The 18,289-nt window shown below is 40.8% G+C and overlaps 1 protein-coding gene across 1 annotated transcript in view; it reads right to left on the bottom strand.

Annotated features, from left to right (window-relative positions):
• Positions 1-18,289, bottom strand: part of il1rapl1b (interleukin 1 receptor accessory protein-like 1b) — a 448,430-nt gene that overhangs the window by 224,396 nt on the left and 205,745 nt on the right. Inside the window, exons 4-5 of the mRNA XM_053492140.1 lie at positions 15,472-15,658; positions 14,782-14,935 (exon numbers count right to left, since the gene is read on the bottom strand). Of these exons, the coding sequence (XP_053348115.1) occupies positions 14,782-14,935; positions 15,472-15,658 (341 nt within the window). The remainder of the gene's footprint in view (positions 1-14,781; positions 14,936-15,471; positions 15,659-18,289) is intronic.

Genomic DNA, 18,289 nt, shown 5'->3' with positions numbered 1-18,289 from the left:
ATGAAAAAATGGCTCACCATATTATAAAAGTACATTCATTTAAAATTATTTATTGTGAAAGACAGATTTTAGCTATTACAGATTTATATAGATTTCAGTTAAAGGGATTAATTAACATATTCAAAGTAAAAAATGTGTTAATTTACCTTAATTTCTGTTTGGAAATACCACTGTTGGTCACAAGAGGTTTTCTCCTCATAATTTTTAACTTAAGCGGTAGTTTTGTAGAAATTCAGAATTCTATGTCACAAGTTGTAGTGCAAGTTGTAAAATGTCATTACAAATAATATATATATATATATATATATATATATATATATATATATAATGATGTTGAAATAGGAATTATTACTTTACTATTATTAATATACTATTATTATTATTATTATTACTTTAAAAAGTATAACTATGAAATGCTTAATTATTAGGGGTAAAGCAGTATGCATATCAGTACTATATTGTTCGCTACTGTACATTTGGTTCAATACACACCTCGTACAGACTGCACTTCTCTCAAGCTGTTACCAGCCAGGTTGCAATAAAGTAAAAAACATGATGCCCACAAGTTAGTGTTTTGTCACAAACATCTTTGGCAGCTATCTCAAATGTGTGATGCACATTTTTTTTCTTAAACAGCAAACTATACAGAAAGTCCCAGACATTCTGCAGACATGAACAGACAATTTACAAACATTCGTATATGCAAACAAATCTCAGAAGTAGCTCACGTGTATTGTACGAAAAATCGACACTGCAGTGCACCAGATACCAATATTTACAATTATATACAATATATTCAGTGTGTAAGTGAATGTATAAAATGCCCAAAGTCCAGTATATTGTATATGTGGGAGAAATGAGTCGGCCTTATTGGTTGCAATAAATCAATCTAGGAGCACAATGATAGAAAATGACTGTCCTGTCCCGTTGGTGAATACTCTAATACTAAGTAAGGGAAAATTCCCAACAAGACAGAGTTTACACTTTGACAATACAGCTCTGAGATCTCATGCATTCAAGCGCAAAGTAAACATCATGTAGCATTATCTTCCTGGGGCTGCCTTTAGATGAGGTTTGGTTTTTCATGCTTAACATTGTATATTTGATTGGAAATGTAATCACTCCGCCAAAACTTCAAAGACTTGCACTAAATTGCAGTAAACCAAACATTCGGTCACAAATCTGATTTACAAACGCGCTCCCAGAACAGAACTTGTTTGTAAGTTGGGGACTTACTGTATAGTCAAACAAATACAATTTGAAAAATTTGAAAAAAAAAATTTGAAAAAAAAAAAATACCCCAAGCTGACTTTTGTTGCAGTGGTATTTCATATCATGAAAGACACACTCCTCCATTGCCTCTGTACTTTACTATTTTTTTCTGAGAAAGAAGGATTTACTGAGTTGTGCAAAAATAATAAGAGTGCCATCAATAACAGCTAGTGCAAACTATGTTTTTTTTATATCCTTAAAGAACTTTAGTGTGTCATGATTTCTCAATCGGCGTGTGTGTTTAGGTGAATGTGGCATAACTGCAGAGGCGAGCTGGTGGTTCAATAACGGCTTTTACTAGGCTCAATACACCAAAACAAAAGTATAGCTCTTTCATTAGGGCACGTATGACGCTTTACTGTACACACATAACAAAACACAACCGACATAAATCATAATCACAGCAACAAAAGCTAGACGCCTGACTGAGCTTCAGTCAGGCTATTTATAATAAACCTAATTACCTTCCTCGGTTCAGGTGAATGCCTACGTCACCTGGCCGACGTGCAACCTGGGATATGCAGTTCCCACTTAAACCAAACAAACAAACTACAAACATAAATCAACAAAACAGTCTTTGGGCGCTTTGGTGCCCTCTAGGGGTCTACCCTTACAGTACCCCCCCTTAAAAACACTGAAGGTCCCGGACTCCCACCCCAGCGGCACCAGTCTGGACCCCCAACACTGAGGCGGTCAATCCCCTCCCGCGAGCAGGGCCGCAACGCCTGCATAACACGATCCCCCACGCCCAGCTGTAGCTGAACCGGCTCTGGGCTGATTTCCCTAAAGCCTGAAGGCGGAGGCAGGGCTGGGGCAATCCGCTGAGCTGGGCGGCAGCTAAAGAGCTGGAGCAACATCCGCTAAGCTGGGCGGCGGCGGAGCTGGAGCGACGTCCGCTAAGCTGGGCGGCGACGAAGCTGAAGCAACGTCCACTGAGCTGGGCGGCGGCGGCGGAGCTGGAGCAACGTCTGCGAAGCCTGGAGGTGGAGGAAGGACGATGCTCTCCCAGTCGCTCCACGACTCGCCACCCTTGCTTTCGAGCAGAGGCGGCGGGAGTGCGTCATCCTCAATGAGGAAGAGGGGCGGCGGTGGTGGAGGAAACTCATCCTCGTCGCCATGCAGCAGCGGCGCGTAGTCCTCCACGTCGGGCAGAGGCGGCGGAGGTGGAGGAAACGCGTCCTCTTTGCTGTGCAGCAGCGGCCCGTAGTCCTCTGCGTCGACCACAGGCGGCGGCGGGAGAGGGAGCGCGTTGTCCAGATCAGAGAGAGGGAGAACTTCCGGAACTTCAGCGTGGCTCTCCCGAACCTGGACGAGCAGCTTTTGGAGCTGCACCTCCTGCTCCTGCAGGTCACAAATGCGCTCCTCATTTTGCTGCACCAAAAACGTGTAGACGTCTCCCGTTTGTCCCTCGCCACCGACATGCCAGACCTCCTCGGCCCGTGCCTCTTCGTCGGTGCTTGGGACCTTGTATCTCCCTGCTGCCTCACCTTTAAACGGCGTCTGTCAAATGGCGAGCCTGCAGCCTTCCCAGCTCTGCCGCGCCTTTAACTCTCTCTGATCCTCGCTGTCTTCCAGCAAGTCCGCTGGTTCGGCGAGCCTGCAGCCTTCCCAGCTCTGCCACAGCTCTCTCTCTCCTTTCCCCTCGCTGCCGTCCAGCCATTCCGCCAGCTCGGGTGAGATGATAATAGCTCCCCCCCCAAAAACATCTAGGGAGAGACCTCTGCTATGCCACTTTTACGGTCTAGCTTTCTGTCACGATTTCTCAATCGGCGTGTGTGTTTAGGTGAATGTGGCATAACTGCAGAGGCGAGATGGCGGTTCAATAACGGCTTTTATTAAGCTCAATACACCAAAACAAAAGTATAGCTCTTTCCTTAGAAACACTTAACAAAACACAACCGACATAAATCATAATTACAACAACAAAAGCTAGACGCCTGACTGAGCTTCAGTCAGGCTATTTATAATAAACCTAATTACCTTCCTCAGGTCAGGTGAATGCCTATGTCACATGGCCGAGGTGCAACCTGGGATATACAGTTCCCACTTAAACCAAACAAACAAACTACAAACATAAATCAACAAAACAGTCTTTGGGCGCTTTGGCGCCCTCTAGGGGTTTACCCTTACACAGTGTGTTTTTAACATTTACTATTCTATTTGTGTGTACAGTATCAACACCTACTGTACCTGTTTTTTTTTTTTTTTAAAGAAATGTGCCTTTTTGCATATCTAATGTGTTTAGGAAATAGTAGCCAGTTTGCCACTGTTTACAAGTTTAAACAGGTTTTTGTGTTTATAAGGTACATTTATAAGAAATGAAAACAAAACCCTGTCTTTTTCACTTAATTGTATCGAAAACACACAGAACTGACTGAGAAAAGACTGAGATACGCACCAAACTGTGACTTTTGAATACTGGTACACCCTGTTAAATATAAAAGTTATGATTTAATATAATCTTAAACTACTAAATATTATTTAACTATAGTATAGTTAAAATTATATTTGTTAAAACACATATTACCACATTTTTGTAATTATTAGAGTACTGTATATGCAAGTTTCATCAAAAATGAAAAGTAAAAAATTCTCCAACCAAAAATTAACTACAAGATCTGATCTGTCACAAAACCCACAGTTCATTAAAGTGGAGCTTATCACTAATAACATTTCTTAGCCTGTACTCCTGATTTTACTCCTATCTGTTCAGCTGCCTTTTGTACCCTGATCACCTTGCCATATGTGTCAATAAAATCTATATTTGTATTCAAAGCCCTCTCCATTCCTGACAAGGTCAATGTATTTTTATTATATATGGCTTTCCCCAAACACTCACACGTCTGTTTTTCTTCCTTTTAGGAAAAGCAGAATTCACCTAAGAAGTAAGATTCTTTTGATTAAAAAGAATATCTGAATAAGAGCAAATGCATAAATATGTTTTTTTTCTTTCATGTGGAACTCTTTTTTCTAACTCTACAAATGTTAAGTATGGTTTACAGTATAACAGGGTTGGAGAACTCAATTTCTCCCCAGGGTATGTCATCATTTTCTGAGCCCTTGAAGAGGCATATGATCATGTTTGCATCTATCATATAATTTAATAATATTTTGGAGCTAGTTTACCATATATGTTTTATAATGATGACAAGATTTATACCGTTCTTTTTTTCTACAGCAGCAAAAAACATGTCTTCGGTCTACCATATTGCTTTCCATCAATCTCCATAAATCGCTACACAATTTTAAATTAAAATCTAAGGTAATTTTTGAGTGTCACAAGCCTCAGCTATGCTTTCTACTTTTAAGAAGCATTTTAGTCCATAAAGGCACTGTGCACACAATGTGAGACCAACTATATATTTTTTCTCTTACACGTACGTTTAATTTGAACAAAATGAGATAGTTGGCCTGGGTACTTTGACACCTGGGGGGTGTAGCATACTGTATGTTACTGTGATTTCAGGTTTGAGGTTCTGACAGACTGCAATACAATTTACACTGCTAAAATCCCACGCTGTGCATGTCAAACATTTCTTATTTTGTGACCTCCACGAAAGCTATTTAAATTACCCTGAGGCAATTACATCCTGTCTTGGTAAATGGCAGATTCATTTGAAATATAACGAGAAGGAAAACTCTGGCCCACATTTTAAGTCAGCAGTGATTGAAACACTTTTACATGGGATGTTCTTGAGGCCCTATAAGATCTGCTGGCTTATAAAATAGAAAAAAAGGTGTAAATAATGTGGCTGAGGAATGGTGTAATGAGTAAAACGATTCAGTGATAAAAAAAAAAAAAAAAAAAAGTATGTTTGAGTCAGTTTGTTTGACCTGTAACCTGCATATATTACAGAAATCAATACATTAAAATTGAGTTGTGGTTTAAATATCTTCTGTGATAGGTAATCTTTACTTTTGTCCCTCCTTTTTAATTACACTGTCAAAAAGTTGAAAATGGTTATTATTCACTGCTATAGTTACATGACATTTTAAATGCTGATATTGTGTTTATTGTTGCATGGTGGTTAGGCAGCATGAAGAATGTAACCCTTCGTGGAGAGAGAAAGAGAGAAAAAACGGATCATGTTTTGACTCAGATGATGTTTTGACTATTGAGCTTAATGCCGCAATTGACTTTTACTACAGACTGATGAAGATAATAATCAAAGTTAGAACTCATTATCTCACTTCCTACTGTAAACTTGATAACTCAAACTTTTGTTTGTTTGTTTGTTTCAATAAGGTGCAACGGGTTTGACGCCCGGGCGACACCACAAACAGTCACAGACCAACAGACCCCAAACTACACTCACTGCTGTCTTTTGTAGCACGGGGAGAAGCTTGAGATCCATCAGCAAAGTTTTACAATTAGCAGGTGCCCCTTCGCAATAGGAGATTTAGGCGCACGCCACATAAGGTTATATATTTAAAAGAGTAATTTCTAATCATTTGTCGTGAGTCACATGGGTCTGCAATGTTTGTATACTGTACATGCAGACAACATCTTTTTTCCTTCTTTAAATGTGCACGTGGTTCTTCATAAACATGTCCTTCAGATTTCTCTTTTGTTTCTGACACTGATTTTGGTTTCCAGGAAGAAAAATGTGCAATGTGGTAGCCTTTAAAACTCATTTTAACCATTTTTTGTTTTACTGTTGTTTTTTTTTTTTTATAAAAACATATACCCTGGTAGCACACACACGTCGCGGAAATGTCTATGCGATGTCATCTTTTTCATCTGGCAGATGTCTGGCAGAGGGCGTTTGCTTGATTTAGTCTATGATAATTAATTAAAACGACCCTGATCCGCTCTTTAGATGATGTTAATTAGATGTTCATACATCTGCCAAAGGTCTGATTCATGTCGGATAGACGTCGTTTTATTAAAACACCCCCCTCCCATTATTTTAATTAAATCCCCTCGGTTAATTATAATTAACCATGGTCAACAGAATTCTGTGAAGGAAGGAAGCATAAGACAAACGGGATAAAACTGAGATTTTTTATTTTATATTTAATAAAAACACTTTTTACACCAGCAGCAACTTACAAATGAGGTCTCAATTTGAAAAGATGTATAAAACATAAAACACCAGAAATAAGTATTAACTATAGGAAAAAAAAATTAAACACGAACAGAAACGTTTTGTACTTTAACTGTACGTTATGACTTTTAAATATGACCGTTAGACACGGTTGGTCAGGAAACTCCTGAAGTCAGATGCAGACACGACACTTTTCAGTCACAAACTGCTGTGAAAAAATATAGAGATAGATTCAATTAAAATTCATGATACTTAATTTAGCAAATGAACAATATTTATACTTTGTTCCTATCGCTTCACAACTCATGAGAACAGACCGAAACCAGAACCGAACCGCAGATTAGGCACGCGCATATAACTGTCAATATTTTAAGTGTGATTAAAAATACAAGAAATGGCTTAAACCAAAATAATGTGAATAAACATTGCTAAACAGCAGGTGACATTTATGTTCAGTATTTCGTTTCTATTTAGAAATATGGAAATTAATTCCTTTACCTTTTCCACACGCCCGCCAAACATTTGTCTTCTCAACAAACTGTTCCCTTTCAAAGGCTACACATGATGCTGCATAAAAACGATATGGGAACATCTTTTTATGTTTGTGAAGCATGTGTGTATCAAACACGCCAAATTTTGGCTTATATAAGAGACGCACCTGCAGGTTATAAATAGGAGTAAACCGGAAACATTCCTCAGATCTTTTGTCTTCAAACCGCATTGTGCATGTGTGTTACAAACAAATCAAAAGCAATTTAAAAAGCAAAGAAAAGTGTTTAGCTCACCGATATGATGGCGGAGTTTAAAATGAGATGCATCCCTGCATCCTTTCCAAGCAGCAGGTCAGACTGGTGCTTCTTTGCACACCATGGCGGTCTTGCAGGCATAGCAGGCCGATCTGCTAAAGCATTTGAGCACGAGTGGCACCGTGAATGAGATAGCACTCACAGAATTACGCCGGGCTACTGACTTGTCCCTTTGCGCGACCAAGCAGACGGCCCATGCTATCTGCCGTTCTATGGCTTCCCTGGTGTCCGCAGAGAGGCACCTGTGGATAAATTTGACAAGCATCAAGGATAAGGATCGAGCATTTCTCCTTGATGCCCCTGTCCAACCTTCCAGCCTGTTCGGCAACGCTGTTAATTCCGTCGCCACCAGGTTTCGGGAGGCTAGGCTATATTTATATAGAATTTTGGGAAATTCTATATAAAATAAATAAATACAGCTTCAAAATCTTGACTGTCAAAGTGATTGTTCTCAAATCCTACCAAGCGATTGATTTGTGACAATCGATGTGAAGGATGCTTACTTTCTTATAAAAATATTGCCACAACACAGGAGGTTCCTGAGGTTCGCTTTCGGGGGCAAAGCTTACAAGTATCAAGTCCTCCCATTTGGTCTAGCTTTCTCACCCGCACGACTGGCTGGCCTAGTCTCAGTAGCTAGCGTTTCGACATCAGAATGTCGTCCTAGCTCATCTTTGTTTCTTAGGATTGAGACCCAACACCACGAACTTTCCTGTTCAGGGGACAACATATTTGGGTGTCACATGGGATTCAATCATAAGGCGGGCACAGCTGTCTCCTGCTCGTGTCGAATTCATTCTACATCTAAGCATTTGGCAGACGCCCTTATCCAGAGCGACTTACATTTTTTTTCAAAATTGCCTCGAAATGATGGCTCTATTTCTGGCCCTAAAGCACTTCCTCCAGCAGTTGAGAGGCTACCATGTCCTAGTGCGGGTGGACAACACTATGGTAGTCTCATATATTTACATTTTTCCATTTACATTTGGGCATTTGGCAGATGCTCTTATCCAGAGCGACTTATATTTTTAGCTCATTACACATCTGTGCTGTTGAGGGTTAAGGGCCTTGCTCAAGGGCCCAACAGTGGCAACTTGGTGGTTGTGGGGTTTAAACCTGGGATCTTCCGAACCGTAATCCAATGCCTTAACCACTGAGATAGCGATATTAATCGCCAGGGCGGACTGCACTTGCGGCGCTTAAATAAGCTAGCGCACCAGGTTCTGCTTTGGCCACAGGACAAGTTCCTGTCCCTCAGGGTGATTTACATTTCAGGGCATATGAATGTAGGAGCAGATATGCTATCCAGTTGTCAAGCTCTGACACACGGGGAATGGAAACCCCACCCTGAAGTAGTCGGTCAAATCTGGGAGATATTTCAGGTAGCAGAGGTGGACCTCTTTGCCTCCCAAGAGACAGCAAATGTCTCCTTTACTACTATCTGACTCTTCCAGCTCCCCTGGGTTTGGACGCCATGGCCCATATGTGGCCCAAATTACGCCTTTATGCATTTCCTCCGATAGCTCTGCTCCCGGGAGTCCCGGCATGGGTCCGTCAACAGCATTTGCGCCTCTTTTTGATAGCACCCTGTTGGCCGACCAGGGTATGGTTCTCGAGCCTAATATCTCTCCTCGATGGTTCATCATGGGTGACTTCTGTCTTAGGCGCAGGGGACAATATTTCATTCCCGGCCCGAGCTTTGGAACCTTTACGTTTGGCCCCTGAACGGGACCAAAGTTAAGCTGGTCTTTCAGCGTAATTGACACTATTCTAAGTGCTAGGGCTCCCTCCACTAGGAGAGCTTATGCCCTCAAATGGAATGTATTTGAAAGTTGGTGTATGACAAAGCAGGTAGACTCAGTCCACTGGCGAATAGTTTCAGTGCTGGAGTTTCTGCAGGAAAAGTTGTCCTCGGGCTTGTGCCCTAGTACTCTCAGGACGTACTTAACCGCTATTTCAGCCTGCCACGTTCTGATTGATGGGGTTACTGTGGGAAGGCACCCTATAGTTGCCTGTTTCATTCGTGAAGCTAAACGGTTGAGGCCACCCACTAGAGCCACTGTCCCTTCATGGGATTTATCTATCGTGCTCGAATTCTAATTGACACCCCTTTCGAACCACTAGAGTCAGCGCCTGTCAGGTTTCTGACCCTTAAGACCCCCTTTTTCTGATGGCCATTATCTCTCTGAAGAGGATTGGAGATCTGCACGCCTTGTCAGTCATCCCATCCTGCCTAGACTTTGCCCCTGGGCTAGTCAGGGCCCTTTTGCATCCTCACCAGAACTATCTTCCAAAAGTTCCATTCTCAACCATGCACCCTGTTGTTCTTGAAGCCTTCTGTCCTCCGCCTTTTACAGCTCCGGAGCAGGAGAGACTTCATTTACTGTGTCCAGTACGCGCCCCTCAGATTTGCTCAGACATGCTCATCCACTGCACCAGCCAGTGGTGTAAGTCAGGGCAGCTTTTTAAATGCTATGGGGGCCGCAACCGGGGGGCAGCCGCCACTACACAGAACCTGTCACACTGGGTGAGAGATGCTATCGCCCTCTCCTATGAGGCGCGTGGGCTTACTTCGCCTCTAGGAATTAGGGCTTATTCAACCATGGGGATCACCTCATCTATTGCGCTGGCAAGAGTTATTTCCCTGCAGCAAGTGTGTGACGCGGCAGGTTGGTCCTCCCTGCACACATTTATTAGATTTTATAGCCTGGATGTTCAGGCTACTCCGGGCTCATGGGTCCTTGAGTCAGCCGCCCAGAGATAGTTCTGAGGCCTTCTCGGCTTTGTGCGCACACGCTGCACAACCTTGGGTGCGGCAGCGTTGGTATTTTAGTTTCTATAGCGTTTTCACGCAGCATTGAGTGTAGCCTTTGAAAGGGAATGTCTCTGGTTACTTTGCTGTAACCCTGTTTCCTGAAAATGCGGGAACGAGATGATGCGCTCCAATGCCGCACTGCCTACGTGACCGGACCCCCTTCAGACAAAATCGATCTGAGGAATGTTTCCGGTTTACTCCTATTTATAATCTACAGGTGCATCTCATCAGATGACGTCACCTGCCCGAGGTTATATAAGCCAAATTTGGCGTGTTTGATACACACATGATTCACAACCAGCAACACGAAAATATGTTCCCATAGTGTTTTCATGCAGCATCTCGTTCCCGCCTTTTCAGGGGACATGGTTACAGCAAAGTAACCCAAGACGTTCTTCTTCTTCTTCCTTGGAGTTAAAGGCGGCTTGCATCTGAAAGTGTTGTACTACCGCCACCTTCTGGTTGATTCTCCTTTGGTGTTTCTCCACTCTATTTCCAGATTATTTATATATATATTTCCTGTCCACATACCAGCAAATTTCGGATGATAAAGAAACGTCGTATAGACGTCGTATACATGTAAAGACGATGTATCATTTAACAGCTCAAACTGGCAATCTACAGATGATCAAAATACGACTATTAAAAAACGAATGTCATGTTTACCAGACGATACGTCTTTAGCAGACGTCTCCGCGACGTACCTGTGCTATCTGGGTATAGGGCTCAGAATTGTGCAGAGCAGTGTCACATCCTTTTTTTCAGCTAAATTTTAAAACACTTAGTTCAAAAACTAAAAAACAAATTTAGTTATGAAAGTAATGATAACTTTATTGCTACGAGACAAGTCTGAAAAAAACCAAATGCACAGTTTAATTCCCGATGTGTTCCCATTAACACACACTGGCAATGCTTTCATATAAGCACATTGAATTTAGGCACACTGTGAGGCTATGCTTTTTTCTTTGACCTAGTAATTTAGAGGAAAAGTAAAAAATTTACCAAAATAGTGCACATATAAAATACACTATAAAAACCGGTGGATTTTAGTAGAAACAGGTCGCTGTGTGGATATATTAATTGGTGTGACTTGCACCGGGTATCCTCACCCCGATTGGAATACAGTATCGATACTTAGTAACTAAGACAATTTCTTAAAGAAAGTACTGTACTTTGATTGTTAACATCTGAGCTGCTGTAAAACTGCACTCGCATCTCCTGGCATCCTTGGTCCTCCTTTATGACGACTTGCAGCTTCTTTTTAATCAAATGCCTAAATAGGTGAAATCCCAAACATCCGTGGTTTAAAAAAGGAGTACCTGATTTTCACATGTTTCCAGTCTCTGCATTTTTGATTGGCTAGGAAAAAACACTCATTTAGGAGCAGGACAATTACAGCATGTTTAAAAAATGAGAAAAGCAGAAAGAAAATCACTTACTACTTCTCCATACTGCTTATCCTGTAGAAGGTCCTTGGAGGCCTGGAGCCTATTTAGGCAGGATACACCTTAGATAGGTGCAAATTCATCACAGGACAGACTAGTTCGCACAATCTCTCACTCACTATAGCCAAATTGAAAACACCATTTAGCCTAATTTGGCTGTCTTTGGACTGTAGGAGAAAACCAGGGTACAGAGAGGAAACCCACCAAGCACGGGGAGAACATGTAAACTCCACACACACACACACACACACACACACACACAACGGTGAAATTTAAACCACCAACCACAAAAGTGCAAGGCCACAGTTCCAACCACTATTCCACGGTGCCACGAAAAAAAAAAAACATACCTTCCAGAATGCAGGATTAGACGTGGATTTCAGATAAAACATTACCAGACATATTTTGACAAGACCTATGTAAACCTGCTTTTAAAAAAAGGAACATAATAGGTCTACTTATTATGACCAGCTGACAAGCTGCCAAAAGTTGGGCGCTCTGCTCCATGAGTCCTGTATCATGGCTGACCTCAGCTTCAGAACAAGCTGGGATTTGTAAAAAGCATTTCACTTGCATTTTACTTACTGCCCAAAGGCCTCTTTTACTTTGAAGATAACAAGAACTTCTTATAACTGTACATGTGTTTGAGATCATGTAAAAAAAAGCTCAGTATTGTAAAGTCTAAACTATTCAAAGATATGCCTATTAATATATTTATATATATTTTAATAATATCTATTAAGCCTACAATAACTACTCCAGAGACTGCAATAATCTTAACCATGCACACCTACAAATTTAAATACAAAAGAAAACAATAAATGTAGTAAAAATTGCCTAAAATATTGTGCAAAAGCCTCTTAAATGAATATTTTAGCATGAAAAAAAGAATTTCATCCATGTAGTACCAGTGATGATATAACATTTAGGGGCTCCTATGGAGAGTAGACAATCAGCAGTTTAGACACTTTTTTTCCTTAAATTGTAGGGGAATTGTATAAATGAATAATAGAAAATTTCTTTTTTTTTTAACTCAAAACACGCCAAACACGCCCCTTTTTTTGTGGTGATTTATACTGCGATATATACTGTAGCTACAGTATTAAATGTACTATCTGGTAATAAATAGGATTTGTCTAGACTAACAACAAATAACAGCACAAATGATTTTATTAAAAGGGGGTTTGCCAATATTTATTCCCTTAAAAAAATGGATTAAAAATGTAACAAACAAACTCTTCATAAATTCCTCACTATGTGCACCTGTAATAAACGACAGCCTTTTGTGATTAGATACTTGCACTGCTCTATATATCGATTTAATTTTTTGTGATTAATTGTAAAACCTAATAAAAGTAAATAGTAAAATTAAAATAAACATTAAAAGGCTGTGTAGCTTTTTGTTGTTTGTTTAAATGTCATGTTTCATACAAATTGATAAACTTTTTATCTAGCCTTTCATATTTATTCCAGTCAAGTTGGTGGCAGTAATGCACCAATCCCATAAACTCCCATTAAAAAAAAAGATGAAGCAATACTCTCATCAAATCCTAGTATTTGTTGAAGGAGTTTCTATTTTCTGCAAAAGCTACAGCATGTTTTTACGGAATTAGTCAATTTTTGACCATTTGCTACACCACTGCTTCAATTGCATAAATGATTAAATCACAGATCTTTAGTCACAATACAGCCAAACACACTTCAGCAGTTAATGGTGTGTAAAACATTTTATTTTGTGTTTGTTAGCGCGTGTGTACAGTGCACATGAACTGTTTTTTATAACACATGTGTGTGTGTGCATGTAAAGCAAAAAAAAGTCTCATTAGAGAGATTAAAGATCCATTGTCTTCCCCTTTGTCGTTATGTGTGTGTGCACATGTGTAATTTGACACTGTGCCCCATCTCTCTCTCTCTCTCTCTCTCTCTCTATCTCTATCTCGCCTTTATACCTCCCACCTACACCCTCTCTCGGCTTCAGACACACACAAAACAAACACACGTTCTGCTGTACACAGAAACACTGCTCTGTCATGATTTGTTTGTTTGTTTGTTTTACTTTACAGCAGTGATTCCGTTAGTATGCACTCACACAAGTGTCATTAGTGATGTTCCTTGCTAATTTTCCTGACAAAACAGTCTTTCCATTAATGTGTGTATGTATGTGTGTGAAGTAAAATAAGGAATCAGCCCCCCCTTCTCATCTTACACAGTAAACCTTACACCATTCTTATTTAAATTTCAGACACACACACACACACACACACACACACACACAGAGAGCGCCTGCGCGCATAAACAAAAACACTTATCTGTCAGGATTTATTTTTACTTTTTTTAAAGGTAAAGTGCATGTTAATTTGTTTTATTTTTACTTAATATTTTGTATTAATAATTTTTATGTTTTTATTTTTGGGGGCTGTGGAACGAATAATTTGAGTTCTATTGTTTCTTTTTTTGCCCGCTTCCGGGAATGAGTTATGCTTTTAATCCAAGGTTCCACTGTAATGACTTTGTGTCTAATAATATCCTTGCTTTTTTTTCCTTAAAGTCACAGAGGTCCTTTTATTTCTGAACATTGCACCACAATGGTTAGTTTTAACCCTTAGGAGTCTGACTTGCCGCTGGCGGAAAAAGTGCATTTTTCGCACTCCGCGAATACTGCACAGACAGACATGAGAAATATATCTATAGAACGCTTAAACGGTCTACTTTTAAATGATGCAATTCACATTGAAAACAAATATTCTCAGTTTATGTAATCCGTATAAAACCAAGGAGAGGCACAGAATTTCTGTCGCACTTCATTATCTGCTAATGACCCGCGGCAGGACACGCCCACACGCCATTCACACAGAAAACAATCCCGGGGTAATCTACATACGAGGCCTTAGAAAATTTAAATGAATGTATTGTTTTCTGTAAATGAGTAAGAAAGGTGATTGTCACATGATTTTGAAGTAAAACCTCTACATTATAAGATCCAGGTCACAAAAGTCTTGTGCACAAATGTCATGAATTTCAGTAAGTTGTTTTTTTGTTGTTTTCAAAAATCATGCATAACATTTTTTTTCTCCAATATACAAACTTGTACATACATGCTGCTCATATATTATTGTTGCCCAGTTTGTGCTGAATAAAATGATATCAGACTTTAGACATTTGTATGTTTATAAGTAACTGAAAAATACACAAATGTCAGGACACGTCAGAATCTCTTCAGAGCTCCAAAACACCCTCAGACTCCTAAGGGTTAAGGTCCTGAGATTTGAACTCATTGAAAGGACAGGTCATGCACATTAATCACAATAATAACATAATAATTATACTGTAATAGCTCTTTTTTTTTTTACCATCCCACAAGCTTGATGAACAAATATATATTAAGCATGCCTTACCTGTGACTGACAGTTCAGTGGTTCTTCGAACCAGAAAGTTTCCAAATGTTAATTCACAAGTGTAATTTCCAATGTCATCTTCTTTCACTTCATAAATTGAAAGCTTATCTTTCCTTCTGACGATGCTTTGTCGCCACATTTTCGGTTTACACTCCTTTTAGATGAGGGGAAAAAGACAGAGAATCACAGTGATGGTGTAAAAATGCCATTCCTGATAGCTCTGCATACAACTTTCTCTTAGATGACATGTTCACAAATGAGGGGTCTTTGATTGACTGTAGTACAATGAATAAAGTAAAGCTTCAGAAGTGACACAGGTTTGACAACAGATCTGGTTTCAGTTTTGAGTGCTGTCCTGGGAAATGGATGCCTGTAGTACATGTCAACCACTTTTATTATTTTTTTATTTTTTTATTTTTTTATCTTAATGAAATGATGTTACCATTACATAGAGATAGCAGAAAATTATGTAACTCAGAATTTTCTCTCACTTTCAGATGGCAGTGCTAGATAAATATGCACTTCAAACTTAAACATTTTGTGTGACATTTAATAGAAGTAGAAAGAACAGTCCAGCTGTGTAAGATAAGAGAGTCTTTCTTCTATAGGAGAAATTACATGTTGGCATATTTAGCTTATTTTTTAATTGCAAATTTCAATTTGATTCACAATGTCAAATGAAACTTTTACCTTATACCATACGATCTCTGGGTCCTTGCCAGGCTGGATGTAGTCATCTATGTCAGGACAGAGGATGTCTTTCCCTTTGCTCAATTCAGCCTTCTCCAAATACTTCATTTTAGAATTATAGCACAGGTCTGTGTCATTTTCAGACACAGTTAGCGACATGGACACTTTCATGCAGTATGTGGAATTTCTGTAAAAAAAATAAATAATAATAATTAAAAAAAAAAAAGAAGAAGACAGTTCAGACTTGCTATAACCTGTAATTTAAAGTTTCACATTTAAACAGGTCACAAAATGGTTTTACCTATGCTGTTTCTTTTGTTTTGCTTTTTTATAAGATTGTTAATGGAAACTAGACTTTTGTTTTAAACAACAATAACAATGTATAGAATTGCTGTAAATCTTCACAAATCTCTTTTGATAGTTTTTCTCTGGCCCAGAGTCTGTCATATGCTGGCATCAGCAGCTTTACAGTACGGCTGAATGCAATAACAGCTACAATTGAATTTATTCAAAGACACCTCCCTAACCACTAGTAAGAAAAAGAAAGAAAAAAAAAACAGAACAGAAGCCATAAGAGGACAAACCACTCTGGGAAGATGTGACATGGTATAGCTCATAGGGATTATGTTGAAAAAAAAAAAAAAAAAAAAAAAAAAAAAAAATATATATATATATATATATATATATATATATATACTGTATACTGTATAAAGGGGGTTGGACCATGAAACTGAACACTGAGAAATTTAGTGTTGGAGGTGGCCAATCTTTATTAATTGCACATTCCTGTCAGTGAACTAACCTGAGGTGACCAGAATACATAGCTTTAGCGATTAGTCCTTTATAGCGTGGATGGTAAACCCAAATGCGGAAAAAAGTGAATAGACAGGATAACCACGCGTTAGGCAGGATAACCAGGATAACCTGTCTCGGGTTGAGTTGTTCAATGTTTTGAATGTTGATCAGATTTTGGTAATCGGTCCAGATAATGCAAGGCTCGCTGGCGCCCTGGAGCCAGTGTCGCCATTCCTTCAATGCCCACTTTATGGACAACAGTTTACGGTTCCCTACCCCGTATCGCTGTTGAGTGGCATACATTTTTTGGGAGAAGAAGCCACAGGGGTGTAGCTTCTGGTCTGGACCTCACTGGGAGAGGACGGCTCCGGCACCCACATCCGAAGCATCCACCTCCACAACGAATGGTTTGTTGGCATCTGGACGGAAAAGGATTGGGGCAGTGGTGAATCGATGACAATTCTTTGAGGGCGGAGACGGTGGTAGGGTTGAGGGTGAAATGAGAAGTTGTTATGCGGGTCAGAGCGGTTAGGGGTGCTGCAACTGTACTGTAGCCCCGGATAAAGTGACGATAGAAATTCGCAAACCCAAGGAACCGTCGAAGCTGCTTGAGGGTCTTGGGTAGGGGCCAATGACGCGCAGCTTTTACTTTCTGCGGGTCCATGGCCACACCCTGGGGCAAGATGACAAAGTCCAGGGCAGAGTTGGTAAGAGGCAGTGGGTGTTGGTCCTTGATGGTGATGTTGTTTAGCCCCCGATAGTCGATACTTGGATACATGGGCGCGAGAGTGTAGAGATGGCCATGGGGAGGGGTTGAGTCTGGCTGAAGGCGGGAGATGGGTGGCACTTCTCTTACAAAACACCTCAGCCAGGTCTCGATAGGCCGGGGGAATGGCGTTGGTGTCGACATCAGGCGCCTCGGACTCCCTAGAGCACGTCCCAGCCGATGCCGATGGGCAAAGTTCGTTGCAAGCTGGCCCCCACTGTAGAATCCGATTTTGGGTCCACAAAATCAGAGGGTCATGTTTTAGAAGCCATGGGTGTCCAAGGATTATAAGTGGTAATGAGATGGCGGTTAGATGAAATTGAATAGGTTCCTGATGTTGATCGATGATGAGGGTGATTGGTTGAGTCTAAGTTGTAATAGGGCTAGATGAAAGGGGGCGACCGTCTACAGAGGTGATACAAACAGGCTAGGATAACACCTTGATTTTGACCCCCAATCTTTTGGCATAATTAGAGTCAATGAAGTTACCTGCGGCACCGGAATCGATGAAGCGGTACTTCTGACCCATCTGTGGTCAAATTGAAGGAATACCTGAACCTAAGACGAGTTTTGGTGTTGTTGAGCGTGGTGGAGAGTTGGATAGGATAGTTGGTTCACGCTTGGCCAAGGTTAGGAAGGCGCGTCCTAATTGCATGGGTTTCCCGCCTCCGGTGTCAACCACGGCAGGAGGTGGATATCTGACATGTCCAGTGGTGGCAGCGGTGAAGGTGGTTGATGGTTGAGGTGCAGAGTAGTGGTAGGTGGGAGCAGGCGGCAGGGTCCTCGGGGCTGGCTTTGGACGAGAGAGAAGGCACTGATCAATGCGGAGGGTTAGCTGGATTAATCCCTCTATCATGGCGGGAAGCTCTCGTCCGGCAAGTTCATCCTTAATACATGACGCCAGCCCCTCGTAGTAGGATGTCCAGAGCGCGGCTGGCGCATCTGTGACCAAGATAGCAAGTCTTTGTGATGTATCAAGAGCCACGGTATCCAGGGGTAATGTCAGCATACCACCAAGAAGGACAAAGCACATTCAACAGGAGTAACTGTGGACACAGTAGGAAGTTTTCTGAAAGGGATGTCCGGGTGCTATCCAAAAAACATAAAACCACAGCTGCCCGACTCACTACAGAATTAAATGTGCACCTCAACTCTCCTGTTTCCACCAAATATGTTTTTGGGAGCTCCACAGGGTCAATGTACATGGCTGGGCTGCTATAGCCAAACCTTTGATCACTTGAGCCAATGCCATCAGTT

This window comes from Clarias gariepinus, chromosome 3 (genome assembly GCF_024256425.1).
Source record: "Clarias gariepinus isolate MV-2021 ecotype Netherlands chromosome 3, CGAR_prim_01v2, whole genome shotgun sequence".
Classification (NCBI taxonomy): Eukaryota; Metazoa; Chordata; class Actinopteri; order Siluriformes; family Clariidae; genus Clarias; species Clarias gariepinus.
The sequence above is the reverse complement of the archived record's forward strand: the minus strand, read 5'-3'. Positions and strand labels throughout refer to the sequence as shown.